The 27,952-nt window shown below is 51.1% G+C and overlaps 11 protein-coding genes across 11 annotated transcripts; 6 read left to right on the top strand and 5 right to left on the bottom strand.

Moving 5' to 3' along the window:
* Positions 1-8: 8 nt before the first annotated feature.
* Positions 9-2,397, bottom strand: M437DRAFT_77534 (uncharacterized protein; the record flags this gene model as incomplete). The annotated part of the gene is made up of 3 exons (XM_041026826.1): positions 9-151; positions 266-2,267; positions 2,335-2,397. The coding sequence occupies 3 exons, from the start codon at positions 2,395-2,397 to the stop codon at positions 9-11; spliced, it is 2,208 nt and encodes a 735-aa protein (XP_040877120.1).
* A 972-nt stretch (positions 2,398-3,369) lies between these two features.
* Positions 3,370-5,549, bottom strand: M437DRAFT_55216 (hsp70-like protein C; the record flags this gene model as incomplete). Its single annotated transcript, XM_041022826.1, has 4 exons — positions 3,370-3,564; positions 3,619-4,990; positions 5,046-5,208; positions 5,261-5,549. The coding sequence occupies 4 exons, from the start codon at positions 5,547-5,549 to the stop codon at positions 3,370-3,372; spliced, it is 2,019 nt and encodes a 672-aa protein (XP_040877119.1).
* A 621-nt stretch (positions 5,550-6,170) lies between these two features.
* Positions 6,171-6,759, bottom strand: M437DRAFT_8860 (uncharacterized protein; the record flags this gene model as incomplete). The annotated part of the gene is made up of 2 exons (XM_041028871.1): positions 6,171-6,638; positions 6,691-6,759. Coding segments are annotated over 2 exons (537 nt in total), but the record flags the coding sequence as incomplete, so codon positions are not given.
* A 3,053-nt stretch (positions 6,760-9,812) lies between these two features.
* On the top strand, positions 9,813-10,157 carry M437DRAFT_77532 (uncharacterized protein; the record flags this gene model as incomplete). The annotated part of the gene is made up of 1 exon (XM_041026825.1): positions 9,813-10,157. The coding sequence occupies one exon, from the start codon at positions 9,813-9,815 to the stop codon at positions 10,155-10,157; it is 345 nt and encodes a 114-aa protein (XP_040877117.1).
* Positions 10,158-14,775: 4,618 nt separating this feature from the next.
* On the top strand, positions 14,776-15,322 carry M437DRAFT_68373 (uncharacterized protein; the record flags this gene model as incomplete). The annotated part of the gene is made up of 3 exons (XM_041025107.1): positions 14,776-14,826; positions 14,878-15,026; positions 15,082-15,322. 3 exons carry the CDS (start codon positions 14,776-14,778, stop codon positions 15,320-15,322), a joined length of 441 nt encoding a protein of 146 aa, XP_040877116.1.
* A 372-nt stretch (positions 15,323-15,694) lies between these two features.
* On the bottom strand, positions 15,695-17,265 carry M437DRAFT_77530 (NADH:flavin oxidoreductase/NADH oxidase; the record flags this gene model as incomplete). The annotated part of the gene is made up of 6 exons (XM_041026824.1): positions 15,695-15,755; positions 15,818-16,620; positions 16,673-16,762; positions 16,824-16,898; positions 16,947-17,126; positions 17,185-17,265. 6 exons carry the CDS (start codon positions 17,263-17,265, stop codon positions 15,695-15,697), a joined length of 1,290 nt encoding a protein of 429 aa, XP_040877115.1.
* A 477-nt stretch (positions 17,266-17,742) lies between these two features.
* On the top strand, positions 17,743-19,426 carry M437DRAFT_55322 (cytochrome P450; the record flags this gene model as incomplete). The annotated part of the gene is made up of 2 exons (XM_041022845.1): positions 17,743-18,752; positions 18,808-19,426. 2 exons carry the CDS (start codon positions 17,743-17,745, stop codon positions 19,424-19,426), a joined length of 1,629 nt encoding a protein of 542 aa, XP_040877114.1.
* A 496-nt stretch (positions 19,427-19,922) lies between these two features.
* M437DRAFT_86929 (uncharacterized protein) lies at positions 19,923-22,328 on the bottom strand (the record flags this gene model as incomplete). The annotated part of the gene is made up of 3 exons (XM_041028555.1): positions 19,923-20,149; positions 20,200-22,131; positions 22,187-22,328. 3 exons carry the CDS (start codon positions 22,326-22,328, stop codon positions 19,923-19,925), a joined length of 2,301 nt encoding a protein of 766 aa, XP_040877113.1.
* A 173-nt stretch (positions 22,329-22,501) lies between these two features.
* Positions 22,502-23,956, top strand: M437DRAFT_55295 (phosphotyrosyl phosphatase activator; the record flags this gene model as incomplete). The annotated part of the gene is made up of 3 exons (XM_041022837.1): positions 22,502-23,148; positions 23,203-23,557; positions 23,612-23,956. The coding sequence occupies 3 exons, from the start codon at positions 22,502-22,504 to the stop codon at positions 23,954-23,956; spliced, it is 1,347 nt and encodes a 448-aa protein (XP_040877112.1).
* Positions 23,957-24,740: 784 nt separating this feature from the next.
* On the top strand, positions 24,741-25,857 carry M437DRAFT_77527 (uncharacterized protein; the record flags this gene model as incomplete). The annotated part of the gene is made up of 3 exons (XM_041026823.1): positions 24,741-24,753; positions 24,816-25,487; positions 25,538-25,857. The coding sequence occupies 3 exons, from the start codon at positions 24,741-24,743 to the stop codon at positions 25,855-25,857; spliced, it is 1,005 nt and encodes a 334-aa protein (XP_040877111.1).
* Positions 25,858-26,407: 550 nt separating this feature from the next.
* Positions 26,408-27,578, top strand: M437DRAFT_86926 (family 18 chitinase glycoside hydrolase; the record flags this gene model as incomplete). Its single annotated transcript, XM_041028554.1, has 2 exons — positions 26,408-26,740; positions 26,817-27,578. 2 exons carry the CDS (start codon positions 26,408-26,410, stop codon positions 27,576-27,578), a joined length of 1,095 nt encoding a protein of 364 aa, XP_040877110.1.
* Positions 27,579-27,952: the final 374 nt, after the last annotated feature.

Below are 27,952 nucleotides of genomic sequence, written 5' to 3'. Positions count from 1 at the left end.
CATTTTCATCACCACCCATGTGTGTGGTAGTGTTGGCTCGGGGCAGCGGTAGCGCTTCTGCCAGGTACTTCATATGGCTGGTGGGGGACAGCGGTTGCGCTCCTAATGGGAACTACAGGTCTTTGGCTGGGGACTGATGTTGCGCTTCTGACTGGCACCTCATGTAGCGGTTGAAGAGGAACAGTGGACGCACTTCTGCCTTGAACCTGGTACGCTTGGTAGGAAGCAATCGAGGCGCTCCTCATAGGAGCTACGGGTCGTTGACTGGGAGTCGCTATTGCGCTTCTGCCTGGCATCTGACGATGATCGTCTTGGGGTCGAACGCGATACTCATCAATCAACCCATCGTATGCTTCAGGAGGAGCTGTAGCGCTACGCTGTGGTCCGGCTGCCACTGTAGATCTTGTGATCTCTGGGGGGTTTGTGATACTGCGTTCTGGTGGTGTAAATGAGGGTGCGGCAGCTGCAAGTGTGAACGATGGATTGAAAGCAACATAGCCCTCAGATGCTGCAGAAGCCGAGTGCTGTTGAGGCGGCAGCTGTTGCTCGAAGGGCTCTGGTGTTGCGGCTTTGCGTGGTTGCATCTCGAAGCTTTGGGACTCGGGTTCAGGTATATGACGCGACGCAAAGCTCAAACCATTGTTAGAGCCTGTCAATGGGGTGTACGACCTTTGGAAGTTTTGTTGCAGTCTTTGCCGTGGCAATATAGTGCTTTCCGAGTCATCATACCCCATACCATCTTGGTGTGTGGGCACGGGTTGCGAATAGGGTGACATGTATCTAGTAGGCGGGTAGTCCAAAAGCTCCGGAGTCATGTCTCGTTCATATTCAAGATGCTCATCGAGATTATCTTGTTCCCATGCGTAAGATCGTTGTGAGCCGACGATTGCGCTTCTACCTGGGTATGGTTGATTTGCGTATTCAGATTGATTGTCGAACGATGACGGTGTTGGCCTGGAAGCATAAGATGTTGACCTGTCGAACGTAGGCCTCGGTTGTGTGGGATAGTACTCTACGCTGTCACTGTAACCCATGTCGTTGGCATTTCCAAGTAAGGAAGCATCCGAAGCATAAGTAGCGTTAGACGCGAGAGATGCTTCGGTGTCTGAACGATAAGGCATGTGCGGACGTCTGTCAGCATTGAGTTCGGAAGAGGATGGCTGGCGGTGCATTGCCATCGGTGGTGCTGTGTGAGTACGAGCAGGAGGTTGTGTTGCGTTGAGGCTGAGCGGCGTTTGTTCGCGACGCAATGCTGGTTCAGGGGCGGTGAAAGTGCGCAAGGGAGGCAGAGCAGGACGGTCTTGGGTGTTCTGTCTCTGACGACCAAAGTCGCTCTTCGAGACAAGGTCGGGTGTCTGTGCAGCAACTTGAGGCAAGGTCGGTTTTCGGTTGGTCTGCGGTCTGGTCGGAAGTTGATTGGCTTTTCTTGCTGCTTTGGCCTCGCTCTGTGCCTGCTGCTTCTCTTGCTCTTCCAGCGCTTGCTTGACCTTCTGGCCCACAACCTTCTCGAGCCTGTTGTCAATCTTCCTTCGACAGTAGTTGCTCAAACGACCATCTTTTTGAGGTATGTAGTGCCACAAGAAGACCAGATAGAGCACGACAGCAATGATCAGGCAAAGGGCGGAGATGACCCAGATGACGAGGGTGAAGAGCATGGTGAAGAGAACAACAGCCTGTTCGCGATTTGACTCGGCCAGTGTTTCCACATTGATCCAGAATTGTTCGAATGAAGAGTGATCTGCAGTCGCAGCGTGATCGCCGGTGGGGATGAGGTCTGATTGCATGAACGAGTAGAGGGTGATGGCGTTGACGACCTGGCGAGGACCCTCGGCCAATATGATGCGTACGGCACCTTTGAAAGCGAAGTAGACGAACAGCGCGATGTAGTCGACTCCCTTCTTACTCTTGGTCAATTCAGCAAATACAAGGAAGCGTTTCCAGCCCTTGGGTCGCATCGACTGGAGTGTGGCGGCGACCGAATCCATGTAGCTCTCGGCAACACTGCCCCTGCGGATCACGCGAACGGCGCGCACCCATTCGAATATGCAGAGGGCCCATGAGAACATGATACACGCCGCAAAGATCCATTTCGAGTACTTCAGAGGAATACTGGGCTCAATCTGAGAAGACCATTTGTCGTATGCGAGAAGATTGACGGCGGTGAAAGTGTCGGCGCCATACACAGCAACTGCTACCAGAGCCATTATCCAGAGCCATCCGTAGGATACATAAGTCAATGCACCCGAAGCACGAAAGTCGGACAGAGTCTACATATTGTCACGTCAGCATGGATGTCGCACACAGTAGTTAGGTCAATCAGGTCAATACACTTACCACGTAGTCCCATTTCTGCGACTCATCCAGGTGGCCCTTTTCCCTGTCACCCGAACATCCCATTTTCGGACTTTTCGGATTAAAGATTGGTATGCGAAAGGAAAGGGGTTATCGTCAGTCCAGCTGCGATCGATTAATGGCGTTTTGAGCCGTTGATTGCTTGTGATGGCTACTTTTCGTTGTCTGCGCTATTGAGAGCGCGATATCTGCCAGCAGATGTCGTGCGCGTGTGTGATATTGAGAAGAAGAAAAACGAGTGAATAGAAAGGAGTGCGATCAGTCTAGAATAGGGAGCGCAAGGCCATGAATGGCTGGGACAGGTATTGTAAGGAATGCACAAGCTTCTGCAACGGCCAGACCGTTTGTCTTCAGGGCTGAGAGTCTTTGTCGACAGAACAACGAAGAGCTCGTTGCGACAAAGACGTCTTGAACAGGGAGGTCGTCGGAGGCGACTCTCTCCTTTGACTGTTGCACAAAGCGATAACGATACTTGCAGGGAATTGGGCGCTTGCGCAAGTGGACGACCGATGCGCACTTGTACGGCGAGCCAAGAGGCAGAGTTCGAACAGGCGCCGCGAAACGAAGGCCAGGGGCTCTACCAGCCCGCGCCAAACGTCGTCCAGTACTCAGAGGCCTTCCGCGTTTGGCTTCCCTCAGACTGAAACACGTGCCCCTGTTGCTTCACACCATCAAGACTCCGAAACCCTGCTCACGACTCCCAATGTAGCAATTTCATCTCCACCTTCTATTCTTCTGGACTTTGATTCTGTCGTGTTCCCGATGTGTTTCGAAAGACAGGTTACCTTGCAACACGTTTCGAGGAGCATTACCTGTATAGATGATGACATGAATCCGGCTCAGACCCTGACATCACACTATGTACCGCATGTTTAGCGGTTCCGACTGATTTGTGTCAAGTTGGCTTGAGAGATTGGCCTTTTGAGTGAAATGAAGATAAAAGCTGAATTGAACACTTGGGTTTCTATTGAATGCCTGCTCTCACGAACCCCATAATACAAAAACTAATTTTATGTTTTACAGCTCGTCGTGGCTGGGTTCGTCATCGTAGTCGGGCATGCCTCCAGCACCGCCAGCGCCGCCGTAAAGCTTACTGGTGATGGGGTAGGCAACGTTGCTGAGCTTCTCCTTCTGCTCATCGAAGTCCTCGGCGGTAGCATCGGCGGCATTGTCGTCGAGCCAGTCCTGGACCTGCTTGACGGCGTCAAGAATCTGTTGCTCATGTTAGTACGAGTCTCTCAGTAAGGCTTGTCTTTGTCAACTCACAGTGTCCTTGTCATCCTCGTCAATCTTGCCACCGAGACCATCCTCGTCGTTGACCTGGTTCTTCAGAGAGAAAGCGTAGTTCTCCAGACCATTGCGAGACTCGATACGTTGACGAGTTGCCTTGTCCTCTTCGGCGTACTTCTCGGCCTCCTCGACCATACGCTCGATTTCCTCGGCGCTCAGACGGCCCTTGTCGTTGGTGATGGTAATGCTCTCGCTCTTACCGGTGCCCTTGTCACCAGCGCTAACCTTAAGAATACCGTTGGCGTCAAGCTCGAATGAAACCTCAATCTGAGGAACACCACGAGGAGCGGCAGGAATACCGGTAAGCTCGAACTTGCCAAGCTGGTTGTTGTCCTTAGTCATGGAACGCTCACCCTCGAAGACTTGGATCAAGACAACGGGCTGGTTGTCAGCGGCGGTCGAGAAGATCTGGGACTTCTTGGTGGGAATGGTAGTGCCACGCTTGATCAAATGGGTCATGACACCACCAGTGGTCTCAATACCGAGGGTAAGAGGATTGACATCCATAAGGACAATGCTGCTAGCCTCAGCCTCACCAGACAAGACACCACCCTGAACAGCGGCACCGTAGGCGACGGCCTCGTCAGGGTTGATACCCTTGCTGGCCTTCTTTCCGAAGTACTCCTCGAGCATGGTCTGAACCTTGGGAATACGAGTGGAACCACCAACAAGGACAATGTCGTCAATGTCGCTCTTCTTGAGCTTGGCGTCCTTGAGAACCTGCTCAACAGGCTTGAGGGTCTTCTTGAAGAGATCGTTGTTCAGCTCCTCGAACTTGGCGCGGGTCAAAGTCTCGGAGAAGTCCTTGCCGTCGAAGAAGGCCTCGATTTCAATGCGGGTGCTCATCTGGGAAGACAGAGTACGCTTGGCCTTTTCGACTTCACGCTTCAGCTTACCCATGGTCTTGAGGTTCTTGGTGATATCGACGTCGTTCTTCTTGTTGTAGGTCTTGACAAAGTAGTCCATCACTCTCTGATCAAAGTCCTCACCACCAAGATGGGTGTCACCAGCAGTAGCCTGGACCTCAAAGACGCCATCGTCGACAGTCAGGATGGAAACATCGAAAGTACCACCACCGAGATCGTAAACAATGATCTGGCGTTCCTCGCCGGTCTTGTCGAGTCCGTAAGCCAGGGCGGCAGCGGTAGGTTCGTTGACAACACGGAGAACGTTGAGGCCGGCGATGGTGCCAGCGTCCTTGGTGGCGGCACGTTGAGCGTCATTGAAGTAGGCGGGGACGGTAACAACAGCGTTGGTGACCTTCTCGCCGAGGTACGACTCGGCGACTTCCTTCATCTTGCCCAAGATCATAGAGCTGACCTCCTCGGGGGTGAAAGTCTTCTCACCACTGCGCATGACATGTCAGTCTCTGTTGGCACAAAAGCTACAAGGGCCCGACTCACTCCTGAACCTCGACCTGAACTCTGGGCTGACCACTCTTGTTGACAACCTTGAAGGGGAAGTGCTTCATGTCACGCTGAACGTCTTTGTCGTTGAACTTGCGACCGATCAAACGCTTGATGTCGAAGACGGTTCTCTCGGGGTTGGATGCGTACTGGTTCTTGGCTGGGTGATTGTCAGCGGTTGCGTGCAAAGCATTGGTCGCATGTGTGCTTACCTGCGTCTCCGACAAGTCTCTCCTCGTCGTTCCAGGCGACGTAGGAGGGAGTGATACGGTTACCCTGATCGTTGACCAGAATTTCGACCTTTCCGCCCTTCATGATACCAACACAAGAGTAGGTAGTTCCAAGATCGATACCGATGACGGGGCCAGAGACGGCCTTTTCGCCGCTCTCCTGAGCTCTGGCATTGGAGCCAAAGAGCACCATAGGCGCAAGGAGCACCAGAAGGAGGTAGAAGATGGTTGACCACGCAAAGCGTGACTCGGTTCTTGTGCGTCTCGCCATCTTTGAATTGTGATGACAAGAGAGAAGCGTCCAAGTTGTGGATGGGACTTCTTTGTATGCAGGATCAGAAAGGAGTGACGGATGGACGAAGCTCCTTTAATAGAAAGCCAAAGAAGTTGTTAGCTGGCAACATCTCGGAGCGTTATGAACACCTATCCTCCTCCCGCGGCGACTTCCGTAGAAGCTTCCCGATTCTCCGCAGTTGACACTTCTGTTTCATGCTGCGGCTGCTCTACGGTAAACGTGTCTTTACTCGCTCTCTGACTAAAGCCAAAACTTGCTACAATATTGTCATCTGTGCGTGTCCATTGCTGTTTAGGCAGAATCTGATTTACCACCTACTCGCTGCACTGTGAGTCAATCGCTCGGCCACAAGTTTACAGAGACATTCTATGACGATTTTTGTTATCGATAACAAGAACTGAAACGTGCACTCCATCCGTCCCAGCTGCCAGCAAAGTGCCCAGATGCACCACCAGGTCGGAACAGCACACAACATCAACGACTTGGACCAGATATTTCTCCGGAACCCACATCTTCCCAGAAACGTCTAAGGCTCGAAACACGATCGGTATTTGAGCTTGCATGAGAGGAAGATTTCCTGAGTGAGAAATCGTTCTCTTTACTTCTCTTGGTAAACCTCCATACCAGAATACCAACGTCCCCTATATGCGACTTGTGCTTCTTGATCGCGCGAGCCTTCTTCTCAAGCCACGCTCGCATACCCTCTTTGAATTTCTCTAGCTCAAGCTTGCGCTTGCGTTCAAACAGTCCAGAATGCGCGACGATGATATCTCCACTTGAACGATCACGGCGACAGCAATCCTTGGGGAGAATTCGAGCGTTGACAAGCGAAGTCACAGACGGTCGCCGTGATAACGAGCGATTGAGAGTTGCTGATAGTAAGCGGAAATGGAGATGGCGTGCAGCGACATGTGTGCGAGTCAAATAAATTGCCGAAGCAGGAGGCTGGAGGGATCGTAGCAAAGGCCGGGTTGGTAAGAAAAACGACAGGTCTACAGACGACTTGTGCAGACGCTGCAAATGCAAAACACGATCAAGGGAAACAGAACGAAGTCGGTGTGACACCTGTCGTGAAATGCTTTAGCAAGAGCCACAGCAAAGACTGATAAGATCTCACTCTAGAGACAGCCAGTAGGAAAGGGTAATCAAGATGTCCAAGAATTTGGAGCAAAAGTTCATCTGGAAGAGCATCGAGACCTGGACCAGATTTTGTGAGGAACATGGCCCCGACCGTGACAGTTGACGCCATGCTGGTACTATGTTATATATCTCGGACGATCAGAGAGTAGTGGCAGCAAGCAGCGCGCGCGATGCGGTGAAGCAGTGGTGGGGCTGGTCCAAGCGCGCGCCTTGCCGCCCGTGACATCTTCTGTTGTTGTTCCATCGTTCTATGCATACCTACGCGCTCGCACAAGGATCCATTTCTGCCTTTGCTCATTGATTCTCTGTCGAAGTTGGAACCAGCGATTGAATGCATTACAAGCTGTTCACGAATGTGAGCACGCCTTTTCTCGTCTCTCTAGCATCCCGAACGTCCCTCATTCTCCTCTCTCCATACATCAATTCCAAGATTTTGTCCCCACTTACTTCTGTTTTCATAACTTCACTACAAATTGCCTCTACTTCAAATGCCGCCCTATCAGCATTGACCTTCTTCGTTGTCGTTGCCTCTTTTCGGATTTGAGGAGGCTGGAGCGGGTCGTACTGCCTGCCACGAACCCACAGGGTTGAACCTTGAGTCACCAGTCTTCCATGCAGGCCTTGCAGGTATCCATGCATACAACGAGACTATACGAAGTGTTTCCTTTGCCGCCTCAGGTTAGGGTCCCCACGTCCTGCGCCAAGATCGGCCTCTACGCGGTTTACAATTGGTCCTACGACTGGCATTCACTGCACCAATAGGACTACGCCCGGGAAAACTTGTGCATGTCCCGAGTGGCAGTAGCATAACTTTGCCTCGCTGTGAGCGGTCCGCCTGTCTTCGCAGCCCAGCCACCCAGTCCGCTATCTCCCGCTCTTTCAATGATGCAGATTGAGAAAGCCGGGTCTATGAGATGAAGACACTAAGCAGCATCTGACGCTCACATGACCCGATTCGTTCGTTCGGCACTGAAGCTCGCGCAGAAAGCCTGAGAAAGGTAAATTTCGACGTCGACTGTAGCGTGGAGCTTTGTCTTTTGCTCGCCAGACTGTGCTTACTCGCACCTGCTTTGTTTTTCGTTACCGCGATGAGATGCTCACGCAACAGAGACCCTCGCTGCGTGATTCGCTCCTCAATAGCATTCGAACATTTTGAAACTTGAAATTTGGCGCTCAATCGCGTAGAGGGCGACAAATGTTTCGGACGCCTTTGGCCAAAACGTGCAAACCTATATTGGTGTTCAAAGAAAGCTGGCAGTCGATCATCCCCTGCTATACCTTGGCTAAGCATGGCCGTGGTATGTGTCAACTTGTCAAAGCTGTCCAGGAGTCAAAGTCCGAACACCAGGGCTTTTGCTGGGCGTGCATAACTTACCCGCCATTCAGCATCCACAATCCATAGAAGTTTTGCATTGTCGTCGCTTATGAATGGCATCTGAAGCAGACTTTTGCTCATGCTGATCAAAGAGACTGTTGTCAATCGTCTCACCAAGCGCCTCGAGGTGGTGAACGGCATCATACTATGTCCGCCAGAAGCTTTTCTGATCATCATTTTAGCCTGCTCATCGACTCAGAAAAAAATGACAGTGACGATGATTTTTTCATTAGCCCGCCATAGTCCTTCTGCCACGTCAGAGGGCGGAGACAGGGAGCATCCTCTCAGTTCTAGCGTCGGCCAGCTCCAGCCGTGATTGCCTGAGGTGACGGGTGACGAAGGTACTCCCTCAGGCCTAGGCGAGCACCATCAGCCCATCACTGCCGTCTGCGTCAAATTGACCTGTTATGTGGCTTCCGACGCTATGCACAGGGAGGATGAGATGTGTCTCGACGATCATCCGAGTAGCGAGGAGACGCATGAGGCGTGGACCAGAGACGGACGAACCTTGTTCGTGGGCAATGCTCCACCCATGTGGTAATGTTCACACACGATCGCAGTCCTCGACGATAAGCTGACTGGATACCGATGCTTGCCGCCCGCGCATGCTCTCGCCAAGTCAATGAATGCTGCATGCAAGCCCACAACTCCCTCGTCGATTCCTCAGCGACAAGACCTATGGCAGGACCTTGTATCGATCCATCCGATGTCCCGATCATTACCGTTCCTGCTAGTCAGCTCAATGACCTGCACTCCTGGTACCGAACCAGCATGTGCGTCTTGCGCCCCCTCTTCCTCGAGATTGAAGCAAACCAAAGAGCAAGAAAAGCCGACACATACGGGACAAACCGCCGGAGCAAAGAGACCCTCTGTTTGAAGGTTTGCAGCAGAGTCCAGATTGGAAGCAAAATAATTGCCCAATGAACAGAGATCCTTGCCAAGGCAAACAAACAAACAAACTGCGAGGTGAATTCGAGGGACGAGGCAGCGCACGTGATATCAGAGAGAAGTTCAGTATGACCTCCTGAAGCTTCAGGACATAGGCCCACTGCTTGACCCCTACCACGACAACACATTGAGAACGCCCCAAGGCATGACAGCAGATTAGAGTCTGAGCCATTGAGCATCGGCTAGAAGGAATAGGCGAGCAAAGCAAAAAGCCACACCGCTGGTGATGGTACGGAGGCGTGATATCTCTGCTCATCCTGTTGCAAGCGATGGAGGGTCGGGGTGACATCTCGACCCATACTCGACGATCGACTAGTTCCAATGGCATCCCGTTGCATGATTGCAGGACTAATTGACTAGTCCAAGGCGGAACAGCTGAGGTGGTCTTGCAGAATGGTGGGAGCTGTTGCAGATGTACTTGACAGCAAAGCAATGCCGGATGGTTCAAGTCGAAGCCCGTTGTTGCTGAGAAAAGCATAAATAGCTGGTCCAAGGTCCTCCAGAAGACAGAACCATCAAGCATTGACTCGTCTTCCACACCTTGTAACCATCTGAGCACTCAATCCTTGACCTTTCCCCCTTTAACCTTCAACCTCCTACGCCTACCTCCATTGAGGCCAACTGCCATCGGTCGTATTCTTTCCTTGCTGCTCGTCTTGAATCTTTATCGACTCATCTCTCGTCGAAGTCCAGGTCAAAGAACCAGTATGCATCCAAGACTGTCCAGAATATTTAATGCTGCATACTGACGATCTCCAGAACCATTGCTTCCAGATATGTGTTTCTTCGACCAAGTCATGTGGACCTGCGGCGACTGGAAGTGGGACCGCTTCCGCCAGCATTGCAACCGCGAGTACCGCACCGGAGAGACTTGCGGCATGAAGCTTGTCTACGCGGTAGCCAGGAGCAACGATAAGTGCAAGATCTGCCAGAGAATCGACACCAAGCTCCGCCGTCGTGCTGCAGAAGTGGCCAAGATCCAGCGATGGCAATCCGAGGGCAGTAAGCTGAAGGCGTCCATCGAAAGATCTTACGAGATCATCAAAGACCTCGACCAGGAGATCTACCAGTTGCAGATTGAGAAACAGCGTAAGACTCAGGCAATTGGAAAGTCGCGCTGATAGTACAGTATCCATGGTCCAGGTTTTCCTTTGTCTGTTCGGCAAGATCTCATTTCTACCAGATTGGAAAAATATTGTCTAAAGCTTTGGTTCGGTTCAGCCAAGTCTTCTGGCTCATGGGCCTTGGTCGTTGTTGTGGTTGCAAGCCTCGATGCTTTTATTTTCTTTGTTTCCTTTCTTAGTACTTCTCCTATAGATCCTCGAGCACACGAAAGTCATGATCGTTTAAAAGTTTGTGCATCGGACATCTTACTTGTGCATATTGTGCAATTTGTGCAGGGTCTTCGGTTGCGTATATGCAGGGACAGTACCTGAGGCCTTGACCAATGATGTGCCTCAGCGTAGTTGATGGCATTGGCCCTCCGACTGCTACCTTTTGTGTACACCTGCAATGCAGTATGTTACACGAAAGCGGCTGAGGACTGGGAGAAATGAGACAAAAAGAAAGAGTGAAAGCAGTTGGAGTTTTAGCATTCCTAGCGTGTCATGTCATGTGATGTGATAAAGACTTAGTAAGATATTGGGGGTCTTGTGACGGCAAGATGGTTGTTAAAACTGCTATATAACATGTTACTAGGTTGTCTAAGGCTACTGGTTCGGATTGCCAAGAAACGACAAACATCAAAATCAAATTCAGATTCTGCACCTTCTTCTCCTCGAATTTTCGTAGGTTCATAAAACCTGATCGTAACAAACTGAAAATACCACACCCATCAATCGTGACATTTCATTCGTGTCTTCTAAACAACAGGGGTAGGGGCAGGGGTAGTAGCTTCAGGGAAACCGCCGAAGGGTCCGTAATACCCTTGGCCTGCTGGAGGACAATTGGAGAAGCAGCCGAGCAAGGTGGTAGTTGCATACACAGTAGTGGCTGCTTCGGTGATGGTAGAGAACATGGTCACAGTCACAGGCGGCATATCGGTGCAGGTACCGTTTTTGGACGAAGGCAATGTGGCACTAGGTCCGGGCGAGCTGAGACTGCCACTGCGCAGGCCAGTCGCGCTCGAATAAATTCCAGTGCCAATTAGAGCCGAGGAGTTGGCACTGGGGAAAGGGAAGCTAGACGAGAGGCCGGTGCCAGTAGGACCTATAACAACCGACGAGTTGGCAGTTGGGAATGGGAAGCTGGCAGATGGAGCGGTTCCGGTAGGTAGAAGGAAGGTCGAGTTTGTGGTGGGGAAGGGGAAGCTAGCAGATGGTGCCATGGAGGTTTTGTTCAGGCTGGGAACTCCAGTACTCAGGGGAACGCTCACAGTCGAGTTGCTGATAGGGATGCCTGTGGGAGGCGCTAGGGTGCCAGAGCGTTCCATACTGGGTATAGAACCAGAGTATGTGCTTGGTGCAGTACCGGTAGGTCCCACGGGAGTCGAAGCATTGGAGAAGCCATATGGAGTGGTCGGGGGACTTGCTGAGCCCGAACGATTTCCTTCTGTGGAGGACACTGAGAAGGGGCTGGAAGTCGTGGCATTGGCAGATGGCAGAGGCGAGCCGCTAGGCAATCCCGTGGTAGAAGGGAGCACATATACTCCACTAGAAATGTTGTACATGGGAATGCTAGTCGGAAGTGTTCCGTTGAGGGGGAATGATGGCGTAAGACTTGGGAAGGGAGTAGAAGTTGGAGGAGATTCAGAGCCAGAACGACCAGCATTTGACATGGAGCCTGAGAATGGAGTTGAGGCAGTGAGATAGACGGTAGAGACCTCCGTTGAGAAGATTGTGGAGACGATGATGTCGGTGCTGACATTGCCAGCCGCACCACCTCCAGATCCGCCATTGCTGCCCCCATTGGCACCGCCAGATGTTCCATTCACAGAGATAGTGTTGTTGGTGATGGTCGTAGAGTTGGTAACGATGATCGTGCCGTTTGTGATGATACCTCCACTGCCTCCGCCACTTCCTCCTCCAATGGAGCCTCCGGTCGAGCCGCTAGAGTTGCCAGCTGATCCACTTGCAGAGCCGCTGGATGAGCCAGATGCACCACCCGTCTCACCAGAGGAGCTGCCAGAAGTGCCTCCAGACGACGAGCCGATGTTTGTTTGTGTGATCGTGGTGGTGGAAGATGACGTGATGGTGCCGTTCGACCACGTGTATGTAGTCACGATGGTTTCGTTGCGGATCTCTTGGCTCCCATTGGTCTCGGTGTTGTTGTAGACAGTCGTAGTGATGGTGTAGCCGCTAGAGCTGCCTGAACCCGAAGCCGAGCCACCAGCAGCACCACCCTCTCCACCACTAATTCCAGTCGAATTGCCGGAAGAGGAGCCGATAGACCCACTAGTAGAATCTCCTCCGCTGGTACTGCCAGAAGATTCGCCATTGCTGCCGCTGTCCGACGAGGAAGAAGTTGCGTAAGATATCTCCTGAGTGGAAGATGCTGCCCAAGCAACAGTGTAAGTGGTATAGTAGGATTCGTACCACGAACCATTAGCAGAGATATAGGTAGAATAAATCTCGGCAGAGGAGTAAGTGCTTCCTCCAGACACATAGGTTGAGTAACTCGTGGCAACCCTTGCAAAACCGACTGCCGGGGCGGGCGTGATGATGGGCATGGATGTTGTACTGTTCTGGAAGATAGAGGAGAGCATGGAAGAAGTATCCATACTAGAGACTGTTGGAGAGGAAAGATATACTGCGTTGGGGGTACTAGATTCATTTACCGCAACTTCGATTCTTTGCAGAATGACGGCATTGATACCTCCAGCGACCACGGTCGAGTTGGCAGACTTCTTCAAAAAGCAGTTTGAGCCCGAGTCTGCGCCTGGATAGAAGACGGCACCCAGGCAGACGGCTGAGCTGAAGCCATAGTTAGCACTACCACAAGCAGCGGCACATTCGGTGAAAGTCTGGTAACGGTATTGGGCCAAGTTGTCATCGGTAATATCGGTATCACACTGAACAAGGTACTGGAAGAGCTGGCCGTCGATAAGTTGGCTATCGATGGAGTTGTCGTCGTTAGGGCAGACAATGGCGGGAGAGGTGGGGGTAGGTGAGGCTGCAGTGCTAGACATGCTGGTCAACGACGCCACGTCTGCTGATGGCACCTGACCGGCCATAGAGACACTGCTCGATGGGGCCACGACTGTTGGCGAGCTAGCAATAACAGTAGTGACGGTTCCGCTTGTGATGGTCGTATCGACGGTCTGAACTGTGTTGGCATAAGCACGCCGAGTGTAGGTCTGTACAGATTAGTTGAGTACCCATAAATCCCATCCTTCTGAAGACTCACTGAGACAGCTTCAGTATAGGTCACAGTAGTAGTGGACGCAGTGAGAGTCTGACAACTGCAAGCACTAGACAAGGCAAAAATAAAAGAGGAGTCGGCAGTGGTAGTGGCATTGTCTTCAGCTGCTCTGATATAACGAGCGACTGCACCAGGCTCGAACCTGTTCTTCGTAAGATCACGCTTGGCTTTGGCCTGCGGGGTGACAACAGCTGCAACAGTGGCGGCAACTTGAATTGTGTTGGTCGCGGTCCTGGTGATGGTCGTATAGGTATCGGTGACAGTTCTGAGGAGGTTAGGCGGGTTATCGATGTGATGAAGGGTCCAAAACCTACGTGACGGGGGTAGTATAAACGGCGACGACTTCGGGAGGACGATCCAAGAATTGGTTGCAGAAGTCGTTGGCGTTGGGATAAGCTTGGAGTTGGGTGTAGATGTCATCCTCAACACAGACTTGTTCTTGACGGGCAGTCAGACCAAACAAGTCTCGGATGAAGTTGACTACTCCATGGGGGCTGGTATCCTGTTCAGCCCGCTTTTGCTGAGTGGTGGCTCGCGCGGCGACAAGTTGGAATAGAGCAAAGCTCAAAACGAAGGTTGAGAAGGAAAAGGATGAACGCATGTTGAGTACACCAAGCGAAGGATGGTATCCGTACTCTGGTTCAAGAAGCAGCCAACGGCAGTGTGATACTAGTCATGAAGGGAGAAGATGTGGGCTATATAGGTGGGCAGAGAGAAGATTCGCACATGAAAATCGAAGATAGTGACGGATTTAGTGGCGGGTCTGCCTTGCAGTTGGCAAACCCATGCGGTAGAGGCATGATATGAGCGCGTCTTGTCGCGCACGCAACGTCAGGTCTACATTCCCCAAAGGCGAGGTATGAAGGCAACAGTCTGCAAGGGCAAGCACAAGAAGGATTAAGCTTGAATTATGAAACAATTTCTTTCAATGCTTGAGTCATGGATCTGAAATGAGAAGATGAGAGAAAAGAAATAGATGACCAGGACAAAGTGTGTAGAAATTAGAGCAGCGCTCGAAGCGCGATGGAGGTCGAGTGACCAGTACTTGGCCTCTCGGAGATGGTCAGGTTACCAGAGATGTGGTATAAGTGCATGAATAGTAAGCGTTTAGATAACTAGTGTTTCACGACGCTCGTATCTTTAAACGTGTGGTCGGATATAGAGGACGAGGTATGTGATGAGTATGGAATGGAGAGGGCATGTCGCGGCATGTGTACGAGCAGCGGTTGAGGTTGAGGCTTGGTTGAGGCTTGGCGGGCGGTGCATAAAATTGTGGATGCATGTGCACGACGTGACCGCCGCAGTAGCAGCAGCAGCATCAGCGTCAGCGTCAGCGTCAGTTCGAGGTCCATTCCTCGATGACAGCGGCCTTCAACGACCATGGGCATCTGCGCGAGCTGTCTCGGCCTTAATCGGCAGGCCGCGCGAGAGGTGAGCTCATTCTGCTCATGGCAAAGGCGACCCCTTGCTGACTTGGTGAAGGCGTCCGAGAGCGAAGGTCTCCTGTACGAAGACGCAGCTCAGCCTCAGTATGGCACCGTCACCCCCGGCGCGACACTGCCAGAGCCCGACCCGGAAGAGTTGAGAAGGGAGCGCGAAGTTCTGGAGCGCATCTGTGCCCAGACATCCAAGTGCGCACCGAGTCCTGCCTGCCCTCTGTCCAACCACACGCTAACATGTCTGAAGCGAGCTCATCGACGTCCTCCATCACGACTCGAAACTCGCCAGCGACTATCCATACCTTCTTAACAAACACTTCCCGCCCTCTTCCAGTGGCGCCTCATCGCCCACCAGCACAATTGTCGACGAAGACGCATGGCTTGCTGCTACCCAGCCTACAGACCGTGAACTCTGGGCCTCGGTCAAGGGCCTCAACCCTGGTGGACTTATTGTCGACCTTAATCCCCCGAATTCTGCACCACGCTGATCGTCCCATGGATCCGCCACCCCGCCAATTCTCCTTTGTCCAAAAGCACGATACCCTTTCTGCCATGATATCCGCATAATCTCCTTGCTTCTGCTTCGTCTTCCTCTTCAATTCATGTCCAGCGTCTATGCGACCCTCTTCAGTCTCCTTTCCACTGCCATGATTGATTAATTACCCTTTCATAGTTTGTGGCCATCCATCGACATCTAAACATGTTTTACATCATATTCTTTGACAAGACTGAGCCACACCGTCAAGTTACACATACTCTTAACATTAACGCATGGTTTGACCGTCCAACAATACATGCTCTGAGCCGACCTGTATTCTCTAAATGTCTAATCTACATGTCTGCGTTAGATCAGGAATATCTTAAAGGTTGGCATCCAGCAGGGTCTTGAGTTGAGAGGCACCTCTCTTTGACCATCCCCATCTACACAACAAGTCAGCGGGCTGTCACATAAATGTACATGTTTGTGGTTCATCAAGACTTACCTGATCTGGTTTGGCATGTTGACTTCAACGCCGAGTTCTTCAGCAAATGTGAAGACGACACCAGGGTTCTTCTGGAAGAGACGGCCGACCATGATAACGTCAAGACCTTCCTCGAGAAGCTCGTTTGCCAACTTGCCAGTGTGAATGCTACCGACAGCGCTGACAGCCATCTTGTCACCGACTGCCTTCTTGACTGCCTTACTGAGAGGTGCTTGGTATCCAGGAGCTGCGTGAGGGTGCTGCTTGGGGTGGTTACCACCAGAGCTGATATCCATCAAGTCAACGCCACGCTCAGCAAGGATCTTTCCAAGCTCAACGGTCTGCTCCGAAGTCCAGCTCTCCTTGATCTCTGCGACCTCCTCAAGCCATTCGGTTCCGCTGACTCTGACAAAGAGGGGCATGGTCTCGGGGATGATTTCTCTAACGAGGTCGACAGTCTCGAGAAGCAATCTAGTTCTGTTCTCGAAGCTTCCACCATACTTGTCAGTACGCTGGTTCGAAGTGGGCGACAAGAACGAGCATAGCAGGTAGCCATGCGCAGCGTGGATCTCGATCGCGTCAAAGCCGACCTTCAGAGCACGACGGACTGCATCGGCATAAGACTTCTTGAAACTTTCAATGTCCTCAAGGGTCATAGCACGAGGGTTTGCGTGGTGCTCGTTCCAGGGGATAGCAGAAGGTGCAAGGACATTGTCTGGCCATCCGTTCTGCTCCTTTGGTGCAACAGCAGCTGCGCTCAACCAGGGAGCCACACAGCTCGCCTTACGACCTGCGTGTGCGAGTTGGATGGCGATGAGTTGGTTCTGACCACGCAACTCAGTATTTTGGACACGGTTGATACTGAAAACAACTCACCTGACTGTGGGCAAAGTCGACAACTTCCTTCAAAGGAGCCATTTGGCTGTCCTTCCAAAGACCGACATCCTCGGGGGTGATTCTACCTTCCTTCCGTACTATCAGCTCAACTGCCACTGTAGATTCAAGTCATGTTGTTTTCACAGCTTACAGGAGTGACGGCCGTGGCTTCGATGATGGTCATTCCTGGACCGCGCGAAACAATCCCGCCGATATGAGCCATGTGCTTTTGTCACTGTCAGCGTGGCTCTATACACGTTACTATGACACCAACCCATTTTGTGTAATGGCCGTCCTCTGCTGAGTACTGGCAGAGAGGAGACAAGAAGATGCGGTTAGGAAGAGTCAGGCCACGGAGCTTCAGAGGCTGGAACAGCTTAGGCACTGTTTTGCCATCTTCACGAACGAAAGCTGCACCAGCGGGAGGAGATTGAAGAGGGGTAAAGTATGGAACCTGTTCACATGTTCAGTATGGTTGGAGTTTTGATATTCTGATTTCAATCATGACATACACCGGGAGCGGCACGGTTGACGTGACGAGATTCGCCAACGACGTTCTCGACAATGTTGTGGTGAGAGACTGCTTCAGGCATGATGTAGAATTGCTGTATAAATGGCGAAGTTGCGTTTTCTAAGTGGGAACCTTTGCTACGTTATATACTGCCAACAATAATTATTGGCCCTAGAATTAAGAAACCCGTCAAGCACGATCATGCTTAGAAATCAATCGTTTGCGAGGACATCGGCCATGGTGAGCATAAATCTGAATAACTGTATTAGTTACTGACCCCAAAACTCGTCATCGAACATAAACGCGCGGAAAGACTCCAATTTTTGGATGCGCCCGAGACATGGCCGAGATATGTGACTATTGAAGGTAACCAGCTAAAGGAAGAAGGCAACAGACAAGACCAGTGCCAAGCCGGTAAATCAGGTGCCTTTACCCAAAGTGGCAAACCCATGGCCGGTCAGGCATTGCGCGTTTGGTCATCACGCTCATGCTGTGACACTCTGGGTCAACTGTTCAAAGTAATTTCCAGGCACCTAGGGTATCCATCTCCTGAGCGAACATGCCGCCGAAGCTTCCGATCCTGGTCAGTTCGGCAGTAGCGTCAACACTGCTGGTGCACTATACACCTGCCTACGCTCCTGGCTCGCGTCTTCAAACCTTCTTCCTCATCGCCTTCACAGAGTTCATCGCGTGGGCAACATGGCGTGTGGTTATATACCCGAACTTCTTCAGTCCTTTGAGGGACCTTCCTGAGCCTCCTGGGGCCAGTTGGTGGAATGGTCATGCATTCACGATAATGGCACAGCCATCAGGTCATCCGATGCGTGAATGGATAGATACAATCCCGAACGATGGTCTTATTCGCTATACCAATTGGTTCAACTCCGAGAGGGTGTTCTTGACCAGCCCAAAGACTCTTGCTGAGGTTCTCTCAAGCAAGAACTATGAGTTCATCAAGCCAGCACATTTCCTTGACATTATCGGCCGTATTCTAGGCATCGGATTGTTGTTCGCGGAAGGCGACGAACATAGAGTTCAGCGCAAGAATCTCATGCCCGCATTCTCGTACAGACATGTCAAAGACCTCTATCCTGTCTTCTGGGCCAAGTCAAAGGAAATGGTCGAAAGAATATCTATCGCTATGCAAGACTCGTCCCTGCAGGATGGTGTCACTGCCAATGTCGTCGAAGTTGGTGACTGGAGCAGCCGGGCTACTCTAGACATCATCGGAGTTGCTGGCATGGGCCGTGATTTTGAGGCTCTTAAAAACCCAGACAATGAACTGAACAAGACCTACAAGACCATCTTTCACCCACCCAAGTCCGCCAGATACCTGCAAGTCGCTGGCATGTTTTTGCCCCGCTGGTTCCTTAGGAGTCTGCCGCTCAAGCGCAACGATGAGATCGCAGAAGGATCCGCGCTTATCAAACAGACATGTCGCGACTTGATCGCCGCAAAGAAGACTCGTATGGACAAGGGTGCTGCAGATGAAACCGATATCCTCAGTGTGGCTTTGAGAAGTGGAAGCTTCGATGACGAGAACCTTGTCAGCCAGATGATGACTTTCCTGTAAGTCTTTCTGGCGCTGATCTTTTTTCGTTCAGTATACTGACTCCAATATCAGCGCTGCAGGACATGAGACTACAAGCTCATCATTGCAATGGGCCGTCTATATGATGTGTCGCCATCCTGACGTACAGGCACGTTTACGCGAAGAGATACATTCCAAGCTACCCTCGGTACGCGACCCGCAAGCACAAATCACCGCCAGCGACATTGACAACTGCCACTATCTTCAAGCGTTTTGCAAAGAGACTCTTCGTCTCTGGGCTCCTGTGGCCTTGACCATGAGAGTTGCTGCCCGAGATGAGACAATTAATGGCCATCCCATTCCCAAGGGAACGCTCGTAGTCCTCGCTCCATTAGCAATTAACTGCAGCAAACACCTTTGGGGTGACGATGCCATGGAGTTTAAGCCAGAGCGCTGGTTGACAGATGGTGTCAGCAACAAAAACGGTGGTGCAGAGTCCAACTACAGCTTCATGACGTTCCTCCACGGGCCACGATCATGCATCGGTCAAGGATTCGCCAATGCCGAGTTTGCTTGTCTTGTTGCAGCCTGGTGTGGCAAGTTTGAGACGGAGTTTGAGGATAAGGATTATGTTCTGGAAGTCAAGAGTGGTATCACTTCTCGACCCAAGAATGGCTTGCGGGTCAAGTTGACAGAGATGCAAGGATGGTGATGCGCTTGCGATGTCTCTCAATGTAAATGTTCCTGCTTTCGTGGTTCCATCCATAGACGATCTAGTAATGCATCTGTCAATTGCCAGCCTCTCTCATGAAAATAACCTGAAAGTACAAAATGATTTTGGTCGCAAAGGTCGTATGGTCCTGTCAGAGCTTTACGGTCCTCGCCTGGAACTAGATCCAACAGGATATAGATATAGATGTAACCACATTAGCTTTTGATAAGCATACTCATACCAATAAAAGTAATCTATTGATGCTCTCGATGACTATATGAAGAGGCAAACACCATTGTTTGAGCGAGTATGAGCTGCCAATGTCTATAGTCAGGGTGACCATGTCAACAACGCACACGGGACAGTGAAGAGGTATCCCAGCAACAAGATGGAAGCCCGTGACTACGGAGGACTTAGATGGGGAATGCAGAGTTAATGGAAATAATAGAGAAGCAAAAGATCCTTGTCGTATTGGACCAGCAATATCAACCGTTCATCAATCTTGATCGCGACGTTCGTCCCGACCCAGCCTTTGAGGAGGTAATCTCGGATCAAATACATCCTTGACCCATTGTTCCGGCTCCTCATCATCGTCTTCAGCTAACTTTATAACTGCCGCTTTCAACGACACTGCCTTGTCGACTATCTCTGCTACGTTAAATTGCTGGAGGGGTCCTCCATGCCGACAATATTTGCGGAAGATCTCTCGATACACATTCGGCCCTGAATCGGTCAGCAGTGTAGATGGAGAGCACAAACGAAGCGAAGCACACCTTTGAACTTTTCGAGACCTTCTACCAGATAGAAGCTGTCCGTATCGTCCCAATAACGAGCAGCGACATACGGATCGTCGAGAGGAATCTGTCGCAGGTGACGGCTTTGTTCGCCGCTCAGGAAGGTACGACCCTCCATTGCCGCACCAAGTCTTTGATCATGGAGCACAGTCCAACGGTGTCTCCATTCCTTCAGCTTGAGCTCATCCTCACCTCTTCGGTCGACTTCCTCCTGGCGTAATCCCCGAGTCTGCTGTCCCTGAACAGCCTCTGCTGTCGATCTTGCCACTTTAAGGTCTTTGAAACGACGATGAAAGCCTTTGGTTACCTCCTTGATCCTGGCGATCATTGATATGACATCCCGTGAGCGAGTATATCGTGTTTTTGCGTCCTTCTTGGTTTGATTGAAGATATAGAGAATAGCTGCGATGACGCTTCTCGATTCCTCCACTGGTTCGTAGGAAAGCCTTTCCATTTTTCCTACATCCGAGAGGTAGTATACCAAGGTGACATACAACATGCGCACAAGTGTCGGCAACACACGTTTATAGATGTAATCAAGCCCTACCTGCTGGTCCCACTCAGATTTCTGGAGGATAGCCTTTGCTTCTTTCCTGGTCTTCTGGGAGAGCTGGATAAGTCGTTCTGTTTCGCCGTAATTCTGTGCGGCTTTCCACCGTAAGACGCTTTTCTTCAGGGTGTTATAGCTTTTTGAGATGTCAATGCCACCGAACCTCTGCCGAACTGAATCAGCTTCTTCGTGGATAAAGTGTGCAAATTTAAGAGCCGCGTCCAGCTCTTTTGGCACAAAGATATCCTCACGACTATTTTTCTCATCAATAACATTCTCAGACCGAGCAAAGTCGTCCTCAGAGTCGTTTTCCAAGTACGTTTCATAAAGCCCCTGTATCCTTTCAGCGTCTGCTTCAAGTATTTCAGCCTGGGACCGCGTATCCCTTGCGGGTTGCGTGCATGGTTCGAAGAGGCAAGAGTCTTCCCAGGTAGATCTCAGGCTCTCCTCGACCACAGGTGTTTGCACGTGTTTGATGTCGACCACTGGCGATACTGGATCTGCTGAATGACCTAAACTCATGCGTTCTTGACAATGATGTTGCACAGCATCCGCTGGTGAGACCGGTGAAGTTCTCGTGATGGGCGGATCTTGAACAATTGCTGGAGGAGATATCGGCTGTTTACTTGTATTTGTACTCTCGGTTGGAATTTGGTTCGAAGTAGATGTATTAACCACAACTTCTGAAACCTTTTTTGGTGCAGTATATACTCGACGGGGAGATCTGAGGGAGAGTCGCTGCGCGTCTAGTGTAGGAGTTAGGCCATTTTCGGGGACACGGGGCTGATTCTGATTCATTGAGACCGAACGATTCTTCTCTTGAATCTGCCTGCCAATAGGTCGCGATAGATCGGGTCTTGGTGTCACTTGTTGCTTTGAAGAGCGCGTTGCTGGTCCGGAACGGCGAGCTCGAGCTTCTGGAACCGCGGTTTCGCGCTTTTGACGTTTTGGGTCACGTTCTTGGGATTCATATGTGTGGTCGACACGCCCTATGGTGGAATGCGATTCAACCACGATGGCGGAAAGCGGATCTGTATCCAACATGCCTTTTCTGGAGGCAGTTCTTATCTGTCTCTGTGGGCGACTGGGCAACGAAGACATTTTTGGCTTCTTGGACACTTTCTGCCGAAGTAAACTAGAGCTTGGATGGGCCACGGGTTCAGGTAAGGCTTCGATCTTGTACGGATCTTCGCGCGGGACCTCAGTCGGTGGTCTATGGGTGAGGTCAATTGAGGGCCTAGGCAGCTTTCCAGGTTTAGAAGATGGTGGTGCTTCTGATGTGCGAGGGCCGTTAGCACCAGACATTATCACCGAGTTGAGCATGGTGACCTCGGGCAAGACTTCTTCTGGACCTTCACTGTCTGATGCTTCTGGTTAATTCACAAATGATCAGATAATACCGAAAGCGTAATATACCTGGGATATCGGACTGAGGGGGGATTGGTATGGCGCTTCCGAGTTTTGTTAGTCGCAATTCTTGGTTGGTTCGAGGGGGAAGAATGTCTCCATCTGACTCTTCCTCAGAGTCATCGTAATCTGGGACTTCATAAGAAGCCATGATGTGTCATGACTGAATGATTGTATGATAGAAGACATGAGTCGGCTTTGGAAGATCGGTGTTGGCGTTTGGTATGCTGAGCTTGGACCACCGGCGCGATGAGATTCGCGACTGTCAAAGGACAGCGCCATCCACAGTGACCAAGTCCAACACCACAAACTTGTCTGAACATCATGGCCGACGATTTGCGCAACGGCCATGGCATTCCGATGCTGCAGGTCATCGAGCCTACAGCACAGAAACCTTTCGAGCAACCGTCCAAACGTATCAACGATGGCGACGACCTTTCTTTCTTCTTGCGCTCCTCGGCCTATGCCGACATCATGACCTGGATTTTGCAATTGAATCGTTCCATGATCCCCGTCAAGCGTCCGGACGACTCAAGTCTTGTCGACACATGGCCTTTGCAATCCAAAAACATTACCCTTTCCGACGAAGTGCTCAAATTGAACCATCTCATCCGCTCACTCGATGCTCTCATGGAAAAGGCGCCTCCAGAGTCTGGACCTCGAAGGTTCGGCAACGCTGCCTTCCGTACATGGTACAAGACTGTTCAAGAAGCCACACCATCTCTTTTGCGAGACGCCCTCTCCGACAAGCTGTGGGGCCGTGCTCGGCACGACGCCGAGCTGAGCGCTTTGAATCTCGAGTTGGCTGCATACCTTCTCGGGAGTTTTGGAAGTCCCGAAAGACTTGATTATGGTACTGGCCACGAGCTGAGCTTCTTGGCCTTCCTGGCCTGTATCTGGAAGCTGGGTGGCTTCGCTCACGCCGATAGTGGTCTTCAAGAAAGAGCCATTGTCACAGCTGTCATACAACCGTATTTTACTGCTTTGATACTGCTTTTACAGGCAAAAAGCTAACAATCATGCAGTTACCTCGACCTCGTTCGAAAACTTATCTTGACATACTCTTTGGAACCTGCAGGTTCCCATGGCGTCTGGGGACTTGACGACCATTCTTTCATACCATACATCCTAGGTTCTGCTCAGTACTGTGCCCCCATCCATGCCGACTCTACTGTAATTCCCAATGAGGGTTCGCTCTCGGGTTCGCCATCGCCCAACCGAACGGCCAAGAATGACTCGGCCGAAATGTATAGAGACACGAACATGTACTTTTCTGCCATTGCCTTCATCTTCGATGTCAAAAAGGGGCCTTTCTGGGAGCACAGTCCTACTTTGTTTGACATATCAGGCATCAAGGATGGATGGGCCAAGATCAACAAGGTCAAGAGCCATACCCATGCTGATGTCAGTGTATACTTGCTAATAGATCAGCAGGGGATGATTAAGATGTACAATGCCGAAGTGCTCTCCAAGTTTCCTGTTGTCCAGCACTTCCCTTTTGGTTCTCTTTTTCGATGGGAGCATGATCCTCGCGCTCCCATACCTACCACGTCTGCTCACATGGGTTCTCAACCAAAGTCTTCGATTTCAGCCAACACAAAAAACATGAGCTCTGCACAGCCGTCGACGCGGGCACCATGGTCAGGAGGTTCATCAGCACCAATGACGGCAACACCTATTACTGGCGCGCCATGGGCAGCGAACGGACCATCATCTGCAGCAAATGTCGCAAGAGCACCATGGTCAAGAGCGCCGCCAGGATCCAATCGACCAGCTTGATGAGCTGTCGAAGACAAGCAGACGACGCGTATCGTATAGGATTGCATTCTGGAAACTTGTACGGCAACGAAGATAGACGAACGGACGGAATCGATAGGAACAGAACAAGCGGCATAGCTTCAACGTCTTTTGGGACGTTCGCAGCCACCAGCGCTCGGATCGATAAAGGCCGTTTCTGTTTCATGTACACATGGCCAACGTTGAAATGGAGTGGGGAAGAGGTCTGTACATATGCAGGTCGAGGAGCGCGGAGCGACCAGAGCCCAATCAGTGTGCCGCTTTCCAAATAGAGACGAAAGAGGAAAGAAGGACATTAGCCAGCACAGGACAAAGGCAAAATAGCGATAGGCCGGAGGCTAGAGGCTGCGAGTCAGCGCGTGGAAAGCTGACGATCAGCGTAGCCGGACGATTTCTACGGTAGCTCCAAATGGAGGGCCAATCAGAGGCTGATTTGAGATTGCTCCCGACCCTGTCAATCGGCGCTAGAATTGTCCGCGAAAGCTTCTGGCTGCCGGCCATGTGCTGGAGCACAAAGTCAATCATGTCTGTTCCGCATTCATTGGATCGAGACACGAATTGAAAAGACGTCTTTAGCTGCACCTGTCGCCCTTGCCCTCGGCGCAAGCATGCAGCGCTCCCTTCTTTTCCTTTGCTCTTTCTTTTCGAGTTGCACTTGACCATCCACCATCCTTCTTCGACCTTATTTTCCTGTTTCTGTCTTACAAAGTCTCTGTGTGCCCGGCTTTGCACACACCCTGGGCAAGAGCCCCACCAGAGTGACATAATGCCTGGAACATGTTAGTCTTAATCCTCGTCTCTACGTCGAGTCTATCCACAGTTCGTCTGACAATGTCCCCAGCATCTTCATCCGATACACTCGAACAGTTCAAACGCGCTTTCCGAAATCTTTTCCGGCGTCGCAAGTTCAACATCAACGTTCCTGCAGTCGTAAAGCCACAAGCGCCAACGCGTCCAGCACGCCCACGCTCCGCCTCGGCCATCGCTGCTCCTGAAGTCTTCAACAGCCCAGACACTCCATCATGGCCCATATTTACTCAGCTACCACAGAGCGGCGGTCTTTACTGTGCTCCCGTTGAGCTTCCGGGTTCGCTTGCACCCCTCCTCCAGCATCGCTCCAAGTCCGATGCGGGGCAGCCTGTATATCATTCCGACCTCTTTAGCGAGCTGGACGCCACTTCAATCCGACGATTGAGCGTCATTGGAAGCGATCTGGCTGATGATGAGGACTTGACCGAAGCCTATAAGGAACTTCAGGCCGAACTGGATGCCCAGAGAACGTCGCAAATGGACCAAGAACAAGCCATATCAGAACAATCTACACAATCAGCCCATGAGCAACAATCCCAAACAACAGACGAACACTCGACAGAGAAACCAGCACAGCCAGAATCTGAAAACTCACAGGATGATGCAATCTTCGAGGATGCAGAAGAGCATCTTTCCGAAGACCCTGCAATCGATAGTCTTGTAGACCCAGCAAATATTGCCCTTCCGGAAGATTCAGACTCAGGTATGCCGATTACCCTCTCATATGTCCATACAGATGGCTAATTGATTTAGGCTTGGAGGACGACAACGTCTCAGTTGAATCCAAGGCCGAAGAGCTTGCAAGAAATGACTCAGCAAACGGCGGCAAGGTCTTCCACGACGATTCTAGCTCTCTCTACAGCACTGATGAATCAGAAATTGACGCCGACTCGACCACAGATGCAGCTACTGTTTCGACACCTCGCACTGCTTCCTTGCTCAGAGCAGACATGATGGAGTATTTCGACGAAAAGATTCCAGTACTTTCTGAGCCGCTCCCTCAGGTTTTGCCTCTCATCCCTGCTCCCGGAATGGCTGCAACCTCTGGACCTCTTGAAGAATTCTCATGGTGATATCGCTTGCCGAACTTCTCATTTCCTTTGTTTATTCATCCTATACGCCAAAGGGTGCTGGACTATGACCAGCAAGGGGCGTTCCATTGATTTTCACATGATACCATTTGATGAACATTTTCACTTCTACGAATTATTTTTACATTTGGGAAAGGGGTTTTCTTTGCCTGGTATCATTCTCGGACACTGCAATTTTTGTACATAGAAGCAGCAAAATGAACCATTCGTAAATTTACAGCAGTGAGAATCCTTAAATTATTGCATATCGACAAATGATCTCTGCCGCTCCATTTCATCGACCTGCATTGCTGATGCTGCACGAGTCAATTGACTGAGCGGTGTGTTGTCATCAGGTTGGTAGATTTAAGCTGGAATGGCCGCCGCTGATCTGGCATGGACCAACGCGCGAAACGCGGGTGAGAGGAAACAATGATAGCAGCTGCACTCCACAGTCTCCACTAGATTCGTGTCACGTAGGTACGCATGACTCTCGACTTTGCTACGCACGAGAAGACAAATAGCTCAAGAGGCACAATCCACAGATAAACTCATGGCATCAACAACAACGAGACTCCTGCCGATCGGCGAAGGACCAAGAGTCATTGTCTACCATCAAACAATACACCGAGATGAGCAATACGTGTCTCTGCTGTCACTCATTACCAACCAGACGGGCGTGACGCATGTCATAGTGGCGGCTATACATTTGAACGAAGGTCCGGGCAACATCACCTTGAACGACGATCCTCCGCACGCTTCCAAATACGAAACACTCTGGGGAGAGGTGGCATGGTTACAGGCTTCTGGCGTCAAGGTGTTGGGCATGCTGGGTGGCGCCGCAAAGGGCAGTTTCGAAAGACTCGATGGCCCCGATGATCAAAAGGTGAGACTGAAACGTCGATCTATATCATACCTTAAGAACATATTCGCAAGGCTAATTACGTGTCCCTGAATGCTAGTTTGAAGATTACTACAAGCCATTGCACGCTTTGATATCCAAACACAATCTATCAGGTTTGGACTTGGATATCGAAGAACACATGACTCTTCCTGGAGTCATTCGTTTGATCGACCGTCTGCGCGCTGATTTTGGACCTGCCTTCCTCATCACATTGGCACCTGTGGCCACTGCTTTATTACCCAACCAACCCCATCTTTCAGGCTTTGACTACAGACTATTGGAGCAGATGCGCGGCGACCAAATCGCGTGGTACAACACGCAATTCTACTGCGGGTGGGGTGATGCGACAACGACTTTCTGGTACGATGCCATCATGAGTATGGGATGGCGTGCAGATAAAGTCGTCGTCGGTCTAGTCACAAACCCTGGCAATGGCGCAGGTTATGTGGAGCAAGGCACCTCTCACGATATGTCAAGGATGCTACGAGCAAAGTATCCGACATTCGGCGGCGTGATGGGTTGGGAGTACTTCAATTCGAAGCCTGGCGAGCACGGTGAACCATGGCAATGGGCTGCAGGTATGGCGAGAGCAATCAGACAAGCATTGCCGCCGTCGGGTCAATTACAAGGCGGAACGGGCGTGGAGAGACCTGGTGCAGGTAGCTTGCCGCCGACGATACCGGTACCTGCGCACTCCTTTCCTGCGCAGGACATTGAGACACTGCAGAACTTGGGATTCTCAAGTCAACAAGCGATCGCAGCTCTCAATGCAACCAGTGGCAATGTGGAGTATGCTGCAGGGTTGCTCTTCGAGAACTGAGACGCATCACTGTACACGCATTGTTGATACACGTAGACACATAGAAGGCCGCACACATGTCATGACTAGAAGGAGATTCATTGTGAAATAAAGAAGCTCATCAAGAAGACGCCCTCCCAAAAAGCCTTTCCTGAACATAAACGGGGCATAAGCCGGCATGGCTCGACAAGGTGTCGGAACCGAAAAGTAAAACAGAATGGAAGAGAAATGTAACAGAGACAGTGGAAGCCTGGACTCCTTGTCTTTCGCCTTGAAACGCCAGTATCGAAGACGAGCCATGCCGATGCAGAAAATTGGGTAGTTTTGAAAGGAAAGAAAGAGTTGTTGGTGACATGAAGGGAGCCGAAGAGGAATACGAAAAGACATCAAGACGT

The sequence above is a fragment of the Aureobasidium melanogenum genome (assembly GCF_000721775.1).
Source record: "Aureobasidium melanogenum CBS 110374 unplaced genomic scaffold scaffold_21, whole genome shotgun sequence".
NCBI classification, from domain to species: Eukaryota; Fungi; Ascomycota; class Dothideomycetes; order Dothideales; family Saccotheciaceae; genus Aureobasidium; species Aureobasidium melanogenum.
Note: the sequence above shows the minus strand (reverse complement) of the source record. Positions and strands in the feature narration are given on the sequence as shown.